Below are 16,988 nucleotides of genomic sequence, written 5' to 3' on the forward strand. Positions count from 1 at the left end.
AATAAATTAATTTTTTAGTCTCGTGACTACTAGAATTTACTATAATTAGTTTTATTATACATTAATACAGCTCAGTTTCCTCATATTTATAATATGTAACGTTCACGAGACTTTTATTTAATTAAAAGAATTGATCTGTTTATCCCTCAGTTTTCCTGAAGATAAATGTTAATAATGTTTGAAAAGTTTGTATATTTAATTATAATTAGTAATAAAATCTAAAAGTTCAACAAACCAGTGATTTTAATTAAGTTTATTAAAAGATAAATTCATATTATAATTTTATGTCCTTATAAAGTGTTAAGATAGAATTAACTTAAACAATAACAGCGATAATTTAGATTTTTAAATATTTATATTGTAAATTATCTGTTAAAAGAAGGAATAAATGTGTCTTGTAGCTACAAATGTAAGAAATATTTCTATAACATAAGTTTTCTTTTTAGAAAACGAGCTTAGAATGACAAGATTTCTGTATTTATATAAGATTATGTCAGTTTTAAATGCGAAAATGTTTGGAAAGAATAAAATAAAATTTTAAAGTGTATACAAAATGCTTTCTTTTCTAAGAAATGTTTATTTAGATGAAAAAACTGAACATTGTAAATTGATAAATGTGTTGTAGGTAATGTTGGTTCGGTTTGATGGGATACGATAATTCAACATGTGGCAAGATCTGTCATTGGGGTGCTTTCCAAGAGACCTTTCTATCTGAAATTGGTCCCTATTTAGGTGAAGAAGGACTTTCTATGAGAAACTGGTCCCTATTTAGGTTCTAGATACGTAAAGAAAGCCCGGAAAAATTCCACGTGACCATCCCATTGATCAGATGCGAATCCTCAACCGGTGTTCAGTGAATTTTATCCACTCTGGCCATGTTCCATAAGTGAACTTTTTACTTCAGTTCTACAATTTATCTTACAATTTGTATAATATTTTATAAGGTTATAATTCTCATTTGTGAGATTCTCTCACCCTAATTATAGACCCTGAGTTTTAAGCAATAAACTTGTAGAAATATTAATTTGTCTGTACTCATAATTCTAATTAACATTAAATTAATCAGGATAAAGATGAACATAACAGCATATAATTATTGATAATTTAATATTTTATTATAATTTTGACGTTTTCGATCAGAATTTCGATCATTGTTCTACAAAGAAATTCGAAAACTTTCATCAAATGTAACATTGTTATTTACTGATTCGTACATTAAAAATACTAATTAAAAGTTATTTTTATAATATATTAGAATAATAAATATTTACGCGCGCAATGGTGCAATTGACGCGATGTGACATTAATTTACGTGTTTAAAGACATAATTTGTAATTATCAGGATAGAAATTAAGTCTCATGTACACTTTTAAAACAAAATATACACAACTAACTAAGCAAACAAATGAAGTTAAACTCATAAACTAAATGGCAAATCGCTTAAACAAACAAACAACTTGCATCAAGCTACATAACACACTAAAATAATTTTTAAAAATTAAAAGTATTTTTTATTGAATTATTTATGGCATAAAACTTAAAAATACGAATATTTTTAAAGCTATTAATTAAGTTTGTAAATGCATTTTCTTTAAATAAAATAATAAACTTTCATTAACTACTATCATAAAAAAATGCAGTCGTGTTGGCGTGTTTACACTCGTTAGAAACAAGCATGTTTTTTGCGTTTATTTCTTCGTCTCATTTATTAAATTTCTGTTGAAAAAACTTAATAAAAATTGAATTTTTTAAACTAAAATTTAATGAATGAAGACTGTTGGTCAGGTGTGAACCCGCGACCCAACTACCAGTGTTCAGTGGCTTTTATTGAGGTTTTTCATTAAAAACCGAATAAAAATCAGTGAAAGAACTCAATTTTTATTGATTTATTAACTAAAACTGTCTTAAGGTTTCTCTCTATATTTTATCAAAGTTCGAAAATAAATATCGGTTACGTAAATTACATTTAACTGTAAATTAAACGGTTGTTAATCTATAATATTCTAGCATCATGTAATAACGTAAATATATTGTCATGGGTGTTATCCTTAAAGAAACCTTATTAATATATATTTTTAAGAAGAGAAATACAACGTGAAAGGTTTCATTCATTCATACTTAATTCAGTTAGTACGGCACCATTGTTAACGTATTTTTGGCACCTATTCACTAAATTAAATGTAATAAATACACATATTTAAAACGTGAAAATTGTGATAATTTCATAAATTTCAAATATAAAACTTTATTTTTAGAGTAAAATAAACTTTTCCTTGGCATCTCATTATGAAGTTGTTAATGAGAGAAGCTACGGAGGAAGGCTCCAGAATTTAATTACGTTCCTTCCTATTTTAATATCTAGAGATTAATTAATGATTAAGTATCATATTATGTTTACAGCTGAATTAGTTTATACTTCGTAAATCAAGTAAAAACCCATTAAAAACTTGCCCTATTTTTAGGTTTGATAGTCGTAAACCCGCAATAAATTCGTTCTATTATTATTTTCTTCTTTCTCCTCACTTGAATGGTTCGAAAAATAGCTATAAAGTCATGATATATTTATATCTAGGAACTATATATTTTTTAATATTTGTTATTTGATCGAAAACTTACAAGATTGGCAATTATTGTATCACTCCGGGTATTCTCTCCGCAGGAAATGCACAGGACAACATAACGTCCATTAAGAAGCCACTGGATGCTGTTCACTTATAAAAAACTCACTCGTGCCAACTGAAAGTTTCTTCAAGAGATGAAATACTTTTAACAATAAATTTACTATTGCTAACAATCGTTTAAACCTCTTCCTATCTTCATCCATTCGATTTCCCAAGGAAAACAGCCAAAGAGAAAAGCTGCCTTCTCCTCTACTGATTACAATTTTCATCTTTCCTCTGTCCTTCTATGATGAAATTAAAATTGAAATTTTATATATTTTTAATTCTACTAAATTATTAAATTTTATGGTTTCAAGCAGATTTTTCTCCCTACTCACATTGTAATTAACGTATTCTATATTATACTAATTAAAATTTCGTAATTTCACAGCCATAAAAGTTCTAAGTTACGTTCATTTTACACTGTAAATTTACACTTAATTATAATTAATATATTTATTTATAATTTTACTTTTAAGATTTTTGTACTTTTTCCCCCCTTCAATTAAATTAATTAACTGTTTTTATGCTGATTTTTTTCTAAATTAAATTACCTGGCTCTGTAAACTTTATGCTTATTAATAAATGAAAGTTTATTTAAGCATGCTAATTAAATTCTTTAATTTATTTTATAAACAAACGAAGATTTAGTCGATAACTGAGATTTACTTTCATTACATCCTTAATTACAAGAATTTTTTTGAATTTTTGATTTTTTCTGCTCTGTGGACACCAAGAGGGCCTTTTTCTAGGCCTGTCATGGGTTAGGCCAGGCCCACGATAGGGCAATCGGATCAGGTCACCCCCGAAAAATTCTTTGGGATTTTCTGATTGCCCGGATTAGATCCTGGATACCCCAGAGCTGTTTAACAGAGTGAACATTTTTTCCAAGTTTAAATAAAAAATTTGCATGATACTCGATGAATATACAGTAGACCTCCTATAACACTATTGATAATTCCGCTTTATATGAATTCCATGTTGTACGAGTCACTTAGATTTTACAAATACGTGTGCCGGGCTGTGAACGGCTCACGTATTTGTAAAATCTAAGTGACTCGTACAACATGGAATTCATATAAAGCGGAATTATCAATAGTGTTATAGGAGGTCTACTGTATATTCATCGAGTATCATGCAAATTTTTTATTTAAACTTGGAAAAAATGTTCACTCTGTTAAACAGCTCTGGGGTATCCAGGATCTAATCCGGGCAATCAGAAAATCCCAAAGAATTTTTCGGGGGTGACCTGATCCGATTGCCCTATCGTGGGCCTGGCCTAACCCATGACAGGCCTAGAAAAAGGCCCTCTTGGTGTCCACAGAGCAGAAAAAATCAAAAATTCAAAAAAATTCTTGTAATTAAGGATGTAATGAAAGTAAATCTCAGTTATCGACTAAATCTTCGTTTGTTTATAAAATAAATTAAAGAATTTAATTAGCATGCTTAAATAAACTTTCATTTATTAATAAGCATAAAGTTTACAGAGCCAGGTAATTTAATTTAGAAAAAAATCAGCATAAAAACAGTTAATTAATTTAATTGAAGGGGGGAAAAAGTACAAAAATCTTAAAAGTAAAATTATAAATAAATATATTAATTATAATTAAGTGTAAATTTACAGTGTAAAATGAACGTAACTTAGAACTTTTATGGCTGTGAAATTACGAAATTTTAATTAGTATAATATAGAATACGTTAATTACAATGTGAGTAGGGAGAAAAATCTGCTTGAAACCATAAAATTTAATAATTTAGTGGAATTAAAAATATATAAAATTTCAATTTTAATTTCATCATAGAAGGACAGAGGAAAGATGAAAATTGTAATCAGTAGAGGAGAAGGCAGCTTTTCTCTTTGGCTGTTTTCCTTGGGAAATCGAATGGATGAAGATAGGAAGAGGTTTAAACGATTGTTAGCAATAGTAAATTTATTGTTAAAAGTATTTCATCTCTTGAAGAAACTTTCAGTTGGCACGAGTGAGTTTTTTATAAGTGAACAGCATCCAGTGGCTTCTTANACTGTTGATAATTCCGTTTTATATGAATTCCATGTTGTACGAGTCACTTAGATTTTACAAATACGTGTGCCGGGCTGTGAACGGCTCACGTATTTGTAAAATCTAAGTGACTCGTACAACATGGAATTCATATAAAACGGAATTATCAATATAACACAATAGTCTATAAGACAATTATTCTTTTATGGATTTTTATCATCATCATCTTTGTAAATAGCTTAATAAACTGCTTATATTTTCCATTTTTTTTCAATAATAAATCACAAATTAACATAAACACACAGCAAGCATTACAATTATTTCTTTATAAATTCTCATCAATTAAATTATTTTCTATTATCTAAACTATATTAATTAATTAAAATCATCTTAATTAACTTGAACTTAACCTAATTAAACGACATTATTTTCATATAAATTCTTCATCGAATTAAATAGCAGCTCGATAATTCACATTTTTAACTTTTTCTCATGAATTCAAATTAACTAAAAATCTATAAATAATATTTTAATACTTTTTTTAAGATTAAAATTACCCACTGTTAATTCTAATTAACAAATTAAAATTTATTCAAAATTACTTGATATAAATTTCACTAATTAAATAATTTTTTTCTTTTTTTTTAAATAGCAAATTGCGCTTCTTTTAATTAAATAAAAATCATTTAATTACAAAATTTCTACACGAATTATTAATAAATTTGTATTAACTTTCGAAGCTTTTAATTAAATTAATTATTATTATTAATTTTTATTCGATTTTATTAACTAATTAATCGTTTATTTAATAGTTAAACGAATGAAAAATAATAAGTATATATTTAAATAATTTAAAGTAAATTGCTTTATGTCGATATTCTTAAATATATTTATACTTAATATTTAATTTAAAAGTTTTAATTAATCGACTATAAGTTTATATTATAAAACACCTTAAAATATATAAATGTTAATGTTATTTTACTTGGAATATTTATGTAATTGCTTTTAGTTTTTAGAATATGTTTTAAGGAATTTAAGGAAAGGAATTTGACGAAAATGGCAATTAATTTCCTTAGGAAAAGGTGTTAAAGTCGAAGGTAAATTTAATATTTTATTAAAATTAACTAAAACACTTCATACCTACTTAAGTTTGTTGTAAGAGTTTTATAGGAAGAAAAGTTTGAATATTTTTAACAAAGTAAACATTGAAATTAAATTTGAAAAAATTATCTAGAGATTAAAATATTTTATTAATATATATTTGCAGCGAAAATTTTCAATTGATTTGATATAACAGAGAATTGCTTCAGTGTTTCTTTATGTAAACACGCGAGTAGTTGGATGAACGTTGCTCTCGTTTTGATGGTTTTTTTTTTTATATAATCAACTATTAAAAGTTAATCTGAAAATTTACTTTGGAAAATAAAAGTTAATTTTGATCAACAGCATCACGTGTTATACACGTAGGTGGATCTGTGACGTTGTCTTCAGACATTGGATAGTTTAGATGTCTTTCCTTTATATATAAATGTACAAAAGCGCGTTTAAGTCGCGATAAGAGATTTTATCCATTCAGGTGAGGTTTTTTATTTATTTTTTTCCAATTTTTAAAAAAATTTAAAATATATTCGAATTTATTTAAAAATATATAACGAAGTAGATAAGTATTTATTATTTTAAAGCAATTTTTTAATGTTAAAACTCAATTTTTAACTACGTTTTTAATTAGCTAATTTTGTAAATATATACTTAAAATTATAAACAGTATATTAATAAACGTTTGATTGTTTTATAACATATATAATTTAAAAGATTTAACCCTTTTAGTATAGTTTATAGCGCGATGCGTGTAGTATAATTTAGTATACAACTTATGAATGGAAGATGTACGATAGAAATCTCTTTATCGATGTTACAGTAAGTGTAAGAGTTATCAGCAAAGAAATTTTTAGTTTATTGACTTCATTAAGAATGGGTTATGTTAAGTTACAGTAGAAAAATGTATTTCAGATATAATAAAGAACATTAATAAAGATATAATATTAATATAATAAGGACTATTGTTTCTAAAAACAAGCTTCCATATAGAAATTATGCATTTATTTGTGTAGAGTGCAGAGTGTTGTTTATAATAATAAGTGTATTAAAGATGAATGAAGGATCTNTAGAATTAACTTAAACAATAACAGCGATAATTTAGATTTTTAAATATTTATATTGTAAATTATCTGTTAAAAGAAGGAATAAATGTGTCTTGTAACCAATATACACTGAAAAATGTTTTATTGATTAAAATTTAAATTTAAAAATTTATTTTCTGTATTTACTTTTTTCAAGTGACGTTTCTTTAATTCCCTGAATTTTGAAAAAATCCACCAACATTTCTCAGAATCTTCAAAATTTCTTAGTTCATAATTTGAAGATCCCCGTCTTTCTCCATTATTATTCGAATAATATCAGCGAAGTTTTAAATGCTCAGGCGAATGTGGACGTTTTAAATGGATGTTTTCAGCCTTTCCCACACATATAGATAACAGTCTCGCATGAAATCTATGATGAAAATAATTGACATCGACAGAAACACTACATACCCCACAACATATTTGTATGACTGAGCTATGGATCGAAATGTTTCATTAAGGTAAATATTCTAAGGAAAACTATTGTAAGAAAGGCGTGATATCGGAGCATATCTAATGGAAACAATCCAGATACAATTATCAATTCATCGATCTTTACACACGCTCTTTCCCGCAATCACACTTCAAGCTACATTTTATTATTGCTTGTGGCTTAGATTAATCTACATTTAAGTATTGATTTAGTAACCTGCCAAAAAACAGGAATCACGTGGCAAAAAAGATAACGAATTCTTAATTTAACGCGTAGTATTTGTGTTTATAATCATTATCTCATCATATAAATGTTAAATGTTTTGAATTTTACAAGGTATTTTTGCGTTAAAATGTTAATTTTTGCGAATTAAATATTTAATATGCCCACCAGTGACCGAGTGTGTAAGACCATTAAACGCGGGTTCGTGCCTCATCAACGGCTGGCCACATGTTTTACAGATTTTATTCACGTATTAGCATCCAAGTATGGGCCAATTTCCTATATTTCCGGGTTTTATTCACTTGTCTAACACCTAGATATGGGCCAGTTTCCTATAATAAGTCATCCCACTACTATTATAGTGCACATTACACAGACTACAACTACAGGAAATTTTGAATAAAGCATTGTTGCCACGATGATAAATAGGAAAAATAAACTTCGGCACAGAAAGAGACTTCGAGCTGAACTTTGTCCTTAAAATCATTGCACGTACTGTACAGTACATTAATTTGGCTGAATGTTAGAACACCTTAAGCAAAATCAGTGAAAGAAGTTTGGGGCAATGAGTTTATGAATTAGTAAGGGGAGATGAAATCGGGAGGGACAGGACGTCCAGGTTTCTTGGTAGTTAAGCACGTCCTCGTAAATATCGCGTTTATAGAAAAGTTATTAGAGTTGGTTTGGTTTATTTGGCGATCTGCCGAGGAGGATGCATCCCTGAAAGACTTATGTAAAGCTGGTCCCAATTTAAGTGTTACTAACGCGAAGAAAACTCAGAAAACTTTACGTGGCCAGTCCTTTGGCCATTCGCGAATCCACGAGCGACTAACGGTGTTCGGTGGTTTCATCCACTCGGTTAATGGAGCATACTTATTGGGCTGCAATTTGAAAAAACTGTAGACCTATAAATTCCCATTGTCGTCCGTCCGTCTCTGTCATTCGTTAATCTCGACAACGGAGTTAGATGAAAGTAGAGACCAGACGTGGAAATCGTAAGAGGGAAGAGGACCAGATTAACTGTTAATTTATAAGAACTTCCGATTTATACCGCAAGTCATATTATTTCAGTTCAAAAGTTTTCTCCTGAACGAAGATAGATACATAACTGGCACGACTCTATTGCTAACAGGAAAAGTATGATGTACAGGGGCAAAACACTACTACACCACACAGGCAAGTGCTATGTGCTTCCTATAGTAGTAATGACGTAATGTCGCATCTATTTCGCGCTATATCATTGTTACAGTAATTCAGTGTGCATAATGTATATATTTTAAAATTAGATCCTTTTCGTAAGAATTATATTTAGTTTATTATTTTGTTAAAATTTTTCCCAATAGATGGCGCTACGTGTAAAGATAGCAATCAAATGTAGACAGAAATTACTTGATATATACTAATCAAAATGTTTGTTTGTTCGTTATGTATGCTTATGCCATTCGACCAATTGCTACGAAACTCGGAAGTTACGTTCAAATACTTCTAACTTAAGTAATGTCCTACATCCCATCCCAAATTATCGACTGGATTTCTATTTATAGATGAAGTTAATTTATTGAATATACTTTATTTATATATAAAAATCATATAAAATTGTTGAAAAAATACAAAATTATCAACAAATTTAAATTTATTACCAACTTTGTGACTAGAATTTCTGATGGTTTTATTTGTAAAAAGAAAGAATAAATTTAACCATGCTCAAAAATTATACAAATATAATATAAATGCGATGATTAATAAATTAATTTTTTAGTCTCGTGACTACTAGAATTTACTATAATTAGTTTTATTATACATTAATACAGCTCAGTTTCCTCATATTTATAATATGTAACGTTCACGAGACTTTTATTTAATTAAAAGAATTGATCTGTTTATCCCTCAGTTTTCCTGAAGATAAATGTTAATAATGTTTGAAAAGTTTGTATATTTAATTATAATTAGTAATAAAATCTAAAAGTTCAACAAACCAGTGATTTTAATTAAGTTTATTAAAAGATAAATTCATATTATAATTTTATGTCCTTATAAAGTGTTAAGATAGAATTAACTTAAACAATAACAGCGATAATTTAGATTTTTAAATATTTATATTGTAAATTATCTGTTAAAAGAAGGAATAAATGTGTCTTGTAGCTACAAATGTAAGAAATATTTCTATAACATAAGTTTTCTTTTTAGAAAACGAGCTTAGAATGACAAGATTTCTGTATTTATATAAGATTATGTCAGTTTTAAATGCGAAAATGTTTGGAAAGAATAAAATAAAATTTTAAAGTGTATACAAAATGCTTTCTTTTCTAAGAAATGTTTATTTAGATGAAAAAACTGAACATTGTAAATTGATAAATGTGTTGTAGGTAATGTTGGTTCGGTTTGATGGGATACGATAATTCAACATGTGGCAAGATCTGTCATTGGGGTGCTTTCCAAGAGACCTTTCTATCTGAAATTGGTCCCTATTTAGGTGAAGAAGGACTTTCTATGAGAAACTGGTCCCTATTTAGGTTCTAGATACGTAAAGAAAGCCCGGAAAAATTCCACGTGACCATCCCATTGATCAGATGCGAATCCTCAACCGGTGTTCAGTGAATTTTATCCACTCTGGCCATGTTCCATAAGTGAACTTTTTACTTCAGTTCTACAATTTATCTTACAATTTGTATAATATTTTATAAGGTTATAATTCTCATTTGTGAGATTCTCTCACCCTAATTATAGACCCTGAGTTTTAAGCAATAAACTTGTAGAAATATTAATTTGTCTGTACTCATAATTCTAATTAACATTAAATTAATCAGGATAAAGATGAACATAACAGCATATAATTATTGATAATTTAATATTTTATTATAATTTTGACGTTTTCGATCAGAATTTCGATCATTGTTCTACAAAGAAATTCGAAAACTTTCATCAAATGTAACATTGTTATTTACTGATTCGTACATTAAAAATACTAATTAAAAGTTATTTTTATAATATATTAGAATAATAAATATTTACGCGCGCAATGGTGCAATTGACGCGATGTGACATTAATTTACGTGTTTAAAGACATAATTTGTAATTATCAGGATAGAAATTAAGTCTCATGTACACTTTTAAAACAAAATATACACAANTACATCAGCAGTATATCATAAAATGTTTCTGGTTCAGAGTAGGACCAATGTTCTGAATTTAAGTGCAGAGTCTTTAGTGTATACAGAACACTAGGTTTACATTCCAATTTCCTACTTCGTCGCTATTCACCTGTCGGCAGAGTTCTAACAGTTCTAACTGGTCTAATGTTGAGAACACTCGTTGAGAACACTCGTCTTCCTGATTTCTGGCTCAATTTATCAAAATTGAGCCAGAAATCAGGAATAACAGAACTCCAGGAATAACAGAACTCAACGATTTTTAAAATGGTTTTAAAAGATCCTTGTTTATTTTTGAAATATTTAAGAATTTCAACCCATTTACGTCGGCGGGACTTATCGTTTTTCTGACATTTTTACATCTTTTCACTGGTGACAAGTTAATACACGAAATTTTATCAAATGGTTTGCCGTCATTTATATTTAAGTTCCAACAAAACGTTTTCTTCGATACGTAGCCAAACCATCGCCTTAAATATTCGAGCTATAAATCCGCTAATTTTAATAATTAATACTAAGTAATTTGCTAATAGAGGCAAACGTTAGGCGCCATCTCTTATCTAAATTAATAATTATAATTTTGAAATAATTTATTAAATTGTTTTTAAATTTTCCTCCGTTTTCTTCTCTCACAGAGATGTATCTCGTTTGTTTGTTATGGCAACGCAACACTTGAGCGATCTGCCAAGGGAGATGCCTTCCGGAAGGTCTTTTTAAGGGAAACTGGCCCCTATTTAGGCGTTACAGACATAGAGAACACCCGGAAAACTCCACGTGGCCAGCCCGTCCGAGAGAGGCGCGTACCCACGACCGAATTCCCAGTGTTTAGGGTACGAAGACCGCTTGGCCACTGGTGGGCCCGGTGTTTCTCGTAGTAGGACCTATTCAACTGTATTTTTAATATCATAAATAAAGAAACATTTAATATAGGCGACGAGAATATAAATTTCCAGAATAAAAATCCAACAACGAGTTGCGTAACTTTCCGGGAAACAGTTAAAATTGTTTCTGGCGCCATCTGTTATGAGATTGTATTTTTAAAATTTTTGTATTGTTAATTATTATAAAATGTCAAAAAGTTTAATTTTGAGAATAGAAACGAATTTTATATTTGGATTTTTATGATTAAGATTTATACCTTCATTCTATATAAATGGAGCCATCTAATCTTGAATTTGTAACGATGAATCTAAGTTTTTACAGTGAAAAATAAATCGTACAGTCTGATAAGATTAGAGTTAAAAGGTATAAAGATTATCAATAAAATAAATTGAGAACAAAGTTTATACTTGGTTATCATTCTCATTAAAGGTAAGAAGTTGAATGAATGTTTTTAATAAATTTAAATAATTTAAAATTTCGTAATTACTTATAAATAATACACATAACAAAATAGTGATGTTATGTAGGGCTACATTGATAATGATAGGGAATTAAATAGTAAAACATTCAGGCATTTGTTAGGATCTGATATCATATTAAAATAAATTTAATCAGAAAGAAAATTGTTAGATTATTCAGTCAGTGATTTATGGCAATTATGTTGAAATTTTTTATATGTCTTCATAATTTCGTTTATTTCGGTAAACAGTAAAAATTCGTTATCATCTTCATTGAATAAATCTTCACAATTATTTATAGAGAAAAACAATTTTATGTTTATCTTAGGAAATTAGAAACGTTCTATCATAGCAACCGAAACAAATCTTAATGGTTTTTAGATTGGAAAAATGACTGTTTTAACTGGAATTAAATAAAAATAAGCATAATTGTAATGTTTTTGATTATTTCCATTTCTTAAACAATTTATTAAGATTTTTCGGTTTTATTAATTTGAAAATAAGATTAAAAAGAACCTTTTTTATATTTATCTTCCTTAATTTTATTAGTTTTCTTTCATTTGTTTTAACTGCACCTCTTCTCATTTTTCAATATTCAGCAGTTCGAATCGTATCTGTTTTTAATTGCCAATCCCATGGACAAGGAATTGGCAATTAATGGGTAAGAAATGATTAATTATTTCTTATCTATCTTAGGAGAGTTTATTGCCTGAGTGTATAAGATGTATAGTCATTTTGAACAAAAACTACGCCTGACAAATCAATAAAATTTATATAAAAATATTTTCTGAAATCAAGAATAAAATTCTCTTTATGAAATATAATTATAAATATATTTTAATTTCAGTCATGGCAGATTGGCAACTACAAACAAATTCTCTCTCAGGTAAAATCAAGCAATTGATGCTTACCGATGAATTGCACGATGTCACTTTTTTAGTGGGAAACGATCAAAAGAAATTTCATTCTCATAAATTGTTACTTAGCGTATATAGCGATGTTTTCCGTTCAATGTTATATGATTCTTCGTGTAAAACGGAGGAAATACTCTTGCCAGAAGTAGAATCACGAATCTTTCAAATGGTTCTCAAGTAGGTATATTTCTTATATCATTCTAACATTACTCAATGTTCTTCAAAAGTTTAGTTTGATAAATTTTATTTTTTCTATTGTCAGGAAGTTTTCCTTTCCTAAACTGACATTTAGTAACATAAATTGCGTTATTTCAGATAATATTGTATAGAATTTAAAGATAAATGTATGATACTATTTTCTGAATAAAAGTAGTAGCATAGTAATTTGGCTGCAATTTGAAAAAAACTGTAGACCTATAAATTCCCACCGTCGCTGTCTATCCGTCTGTCGTCCTTCCTTAATCTCGAGAATGAAGTTAGATACATGAAAGTCGAGACAAGATATGGTAATACTAGAGGAAGGAGGCTCCGATTAACTATAGGAAATTACATTCTTTAAATTCAAAGTTTTTCTCCTGAAAGGAGTTACATAGATGACAGGCACTACTCTATNTCAGTTTCAGTGTTCAGAAAAAAAAGACAAGATAATAGTATTTCTGATCAAGAAAACAAGGATTTTAGCTGTTACAGCACATAGAAAAAAAATCTGAAAAATGTTACAGTTATGCTAAGTTTGCACTAATAATTTATAAGTTTAAATGTTTAACTCTTTATAAAATATATGTTTGAAGACATTAAATAGTTTCGATTCGAAGAAAGCTCACTTTTAATGTCTATCGATTTTATGATAAAATTAAAGGTAAATCATAAAAATTCTTCTAGGAATTGTTTTGCATGTTTGGCATATGTAAACATATTGCGAGTCTTTGTATAAACACCATTACGATCTAATCGATCGATCAAACTCTTTCAAGAAACAACTCAGAAAAGTCTAATATTAAATTAATTTCGGGTAAAACGTGGGCAAAAAAAAAATCCGTTCGAAAATAATAAAATAATATATTTTCACTTTCAAAACGGAATTATTTTTGTTTAATCCGAAATTTATTCAATTTTATTTGGCGTAGGAGTTATCTAAATAAACTTATATTTTATTATCCTAAATGTTATCACTAATATTATTTTTTGTTTATTTTTATAAACTGAATTTAAAAAAACAAACTTTTTTTACATTTGTTTCTTACATCTAGCACTTATTAGATTTATTTAAAATTGAAAATAATCTTATTTAATAACATATCGTTTCTAAATAAATGAATTAATCTTTCCTCGTTTATTATTTAAATGTGAATAATATTTGTAGAAATAAATAGGAATATTTAACGGCGATTTAAGAGATAAATATAAAAAAATAACATGGAATAAAATTGAATAGGTAATAAAGAAGAAATATTCTTAAAGCTTCATAAAGAGTATGAACTATCTTAATTGATTGACGAATGTAATTGATTTGAGGAATTTTAAATGGATAGATGATGATGATGGTTAGGTTTGGTAGGATAAAGCAAGGAGTGTCTCCCGTGAAGACTTTCGATGAGAAACTAGCCCCTATTTAGGTATTATATACGTGAATAAAACCTGGAAAACCCACATGACAGCCCATTGGTGAGGCCGAACCAATTACTAGTGTTCAGATTATCCACTCGGTCACCGGAATAAAAATAGACAGAGATAGCTTGATTTTTAATCCACAAAAATCAAGCTATCTCTGTCAATTTTTATTCCTGAAATGTACAGATGGTAGCTATACATTTTTAAAAGTAAAATAGAAGTTTAGAAGGACTTGCGTTAAATATCTTAGAGAAATGATATTAAAAGTAGTTAAAATTGAATATTTAATCCATTTCTGAATTCATTTCTTTAGAAAAAAAAATGATCAAATTTATTTTGTGAGGAAATCTGGTCTTTCTAATAAACTTTATCAATTTCCATGGCATTCAAGTATTTAAATATGTTTAAATATTAAAATTTTAGAAAATTAATCGATATTATTATAGGTGAGTAGAATAGCAAACAGTAAATATCTTAAGCATTTACGAATAAATAAATATACTTTTTAATAAAATAATTATGAAGAAAGAATAGAGAGGTTATATTAAGTGATCGTGAGACAAATACAAAGAGAAGCAAACGATTTGTAAAGAAAACGAGAAAGATAACAAAGGATGCAGAAAGTATTAGTGAAATCTTATAGTTCTGTATAGGTAAACAGCGAATGATGGAGATAAAACAAACAATAAGTGTTTTTTTAACTTTTTTTTTTACTTATTTCGCCTTGTAAGAGGGCCTTTTTTTATTAAGCCCAGTGTAGGCTCGGCTAGACTCACGATGGGGCAGCCGGGTGTTGAGGGATGGGACTCGACATATCCGGTTGGCCCACCCCCGAAAAATTTCTGGGATTTTTTCGACCCGTCCGGGTTCGATTCCGGGTCCCCCAAGGCCGGTATGTGTTTTTTAAATTAAGAAATAGTAACAGAAAATCTTAGAGATAAACAAGATTTAGTGTAGATTTAGCTAAACAAACGAATTATATATTGTTTTGTACGTAAAAATATTAATATAATATTTTTGTATCTTTTTAAAGCTTAGAAATATGATAGAAAAGATGATTTTACTATCAATTCTTCCTTTTCTGATTGTGAAGATGTCATCTGGTACTATTCAATCGACCGAATTATCTAATACCTATAAGTCTATACCGATAGAAAATAAAAATATATACTATAAAAACCAAGCAGAATCAGAACAAACGAACTGGCCACCAACGAAATCAACGAACAGAAAGAGACGAACAATCGAAACGGAAGGTCGCAAAATATTCGATTTTTCCGCCATTTCTCCTCTTATCAGAGATACATTTCCGAAGGAAGATACTTCACCACCTTTTGATTTATCCAGAAACGATCGATTATGGTCGAATCTTCAGTTTTTAGAAAATCCAGCTCACCCTAATTTACTATTACAAGATCCGAACGACAAGATAGAAGACGATACAAGAAACAAGCCTTCTGCATTACCCGATACCGCATTGGCCAATCAGAATTTGTCTCTTTTGAATTTCCTGAAAATGTTACAGAGTCGTATGCAGAAAAATCGTTGGAGATCGTTAGGAATGTCAGAAATAAATATCCCCCAAGACGTTATTAGCGAATATCTTCTGGAATTGATCAATGATCCAAGTGGCAAAGAGAAATCTCAATCCTTTAAAAACAATTTACTAACCGAAGAGATAGTATTACCTTTAATTTGGGACGATAGCGTTTCGGATAAGAAATTATGGAAACAAAATGGCCGCCAATCATTTAAACGCACTTTTCTTTCTCAAAGTTGGAAACCCGGAGGTTTGGCAGAAAAACAGACCATGCCTTTGCAAAGAGAAAAAAATCGCCAAGAAAGTAAATCTGTCAATCAAAACGCTTACACAATGTCAATTCTAGGTTTGCATGGATGGAGACCAGGAAAAAAGAGGCAAATTGGTACAACTGGAAGATTCTACCACTCTCACGATGAAGACGATGATGTAAACGATTATAAGTCACCGGAAATGAGCAAAGAAATGGTAACTTTACATATTACTTCTCGTAATTCGCCCAGAATTAGTAAGGATGATAGAGATATCAACATGCAGATCAAAAAAGGTATCTTTTCTGCAGGAGAAGAAGAACGTTCGAGACGACCATCGATGGAAAAGTTAGAAGGTGGAATGAATGATAGTGATGAGAAGAGATGGAAGATGATAAATCGTCAGCGTCAGAGTAATGTTTGATAACAATTACCTTCAATCAGTTGATTAATGTAAACGTGTTATCAAATATATAAATCAGTTTACAATAAATTAATTCAAAAGCTTAAATTGGGTTTTTATTTACTATTATTAAAAATAAAATTAGGCTACTTATTTAACCCCGCTTGCACTACTTGAATTTTTGAATTGCTCTCCCAAGAACAATTTATTAAATTTTATTTCTTTAATTTAAGACTTTATAAAGCCGTTCCATATTCTCGAGTATATTTATTCAAATTTTAT

The 16,988-nt window shown here is 28.7% G+C and overlaps 2 protein-coding genes across 4 annotated transcripts in view; both read left to right on the forward strand.

The window, feature by feature from the left end:
* The first annotated feature begins 6,205 nt into the window (after nt 1-6,205).
* Nucleotides 6,206-16,803, forward strand: LOC111622926. 3 transcript variants are annotated; one of them, XM_023365393.1, is made up of 3 exons: nt 6,206-6,239; nt 15,546-16,520; nt 16,615-16,803. In XM_023365393.1, exons 2-3 carry the CDS (start codon nt 15,555-15,557, stop codon nt 16,654-16,656), a joined length of 1,008 nt encoding a protein of 335 aa, XP_023221161.1. In that variant the 5' UTR covers nt 6,206-6,239; nt 15,546-15,554; the 3' UTR covers nt 16,657-16,803. The 3 variants fall into 3 exon arrangements, with proteins under 3 accessions (XP_023221161.1, XP_023221159.1, XP_023221160.1); XM_023365391.1 differs by having other exon boundaries at nt 15,546-16,803; XM_023365392.1 differs by lacking the exon at nt 6,206-6,239 and adding an exon at nt 15,291-15,404 and having other exon boundaries at nt 15,546-16,803.
* Nucleotides 11,931-16,988, forward strand: part of LOC111622925 (BTB/POZ domain-containing protein 2-like) — a 29,898-nt gene continuing 24,840 nt past the window's right edge. Inside the window, exons 1-2 of the mRNA XM_023365390.1 lie at nt 11,931-11,958; nt 12,835-13,078. Of these exons, the coding sequence (XP_023221158.1) occupies nt 12,837-13,078 (242 nt within the window). The 5' untranslated portion in view covers nt 11,931-11,958; nt 12,835-12,836. The remainder of the gene's footprint in view (nt 11,959-12,834; nt 13,079-16,988) is intronic.

Source organism: Centruroides sculpturatus, unplaced genomic scaffold, assembly GCF_000671375.1.
Source record: "Centruroides sculpturatus isolate CEXI.00-Female unplaced genomic scaffold, Cexi_2.0 scaffold282, whole genome shotgun sequence".
NCBI lineage: Eukaryota > Metazoa > Arthropoda > Arachnida > Scorpiones > Buthidae > Centruroides > Centruroides sculpturatus.

Coding starts and splice junctions, on each gene's coding strand:
- LOC111622926 (XM_023365391.1), top strand. CDS start 15,555: ATGATAGAAAAGATGATTTTACTATCAATTCTTCCTTTTCTGATTGTG.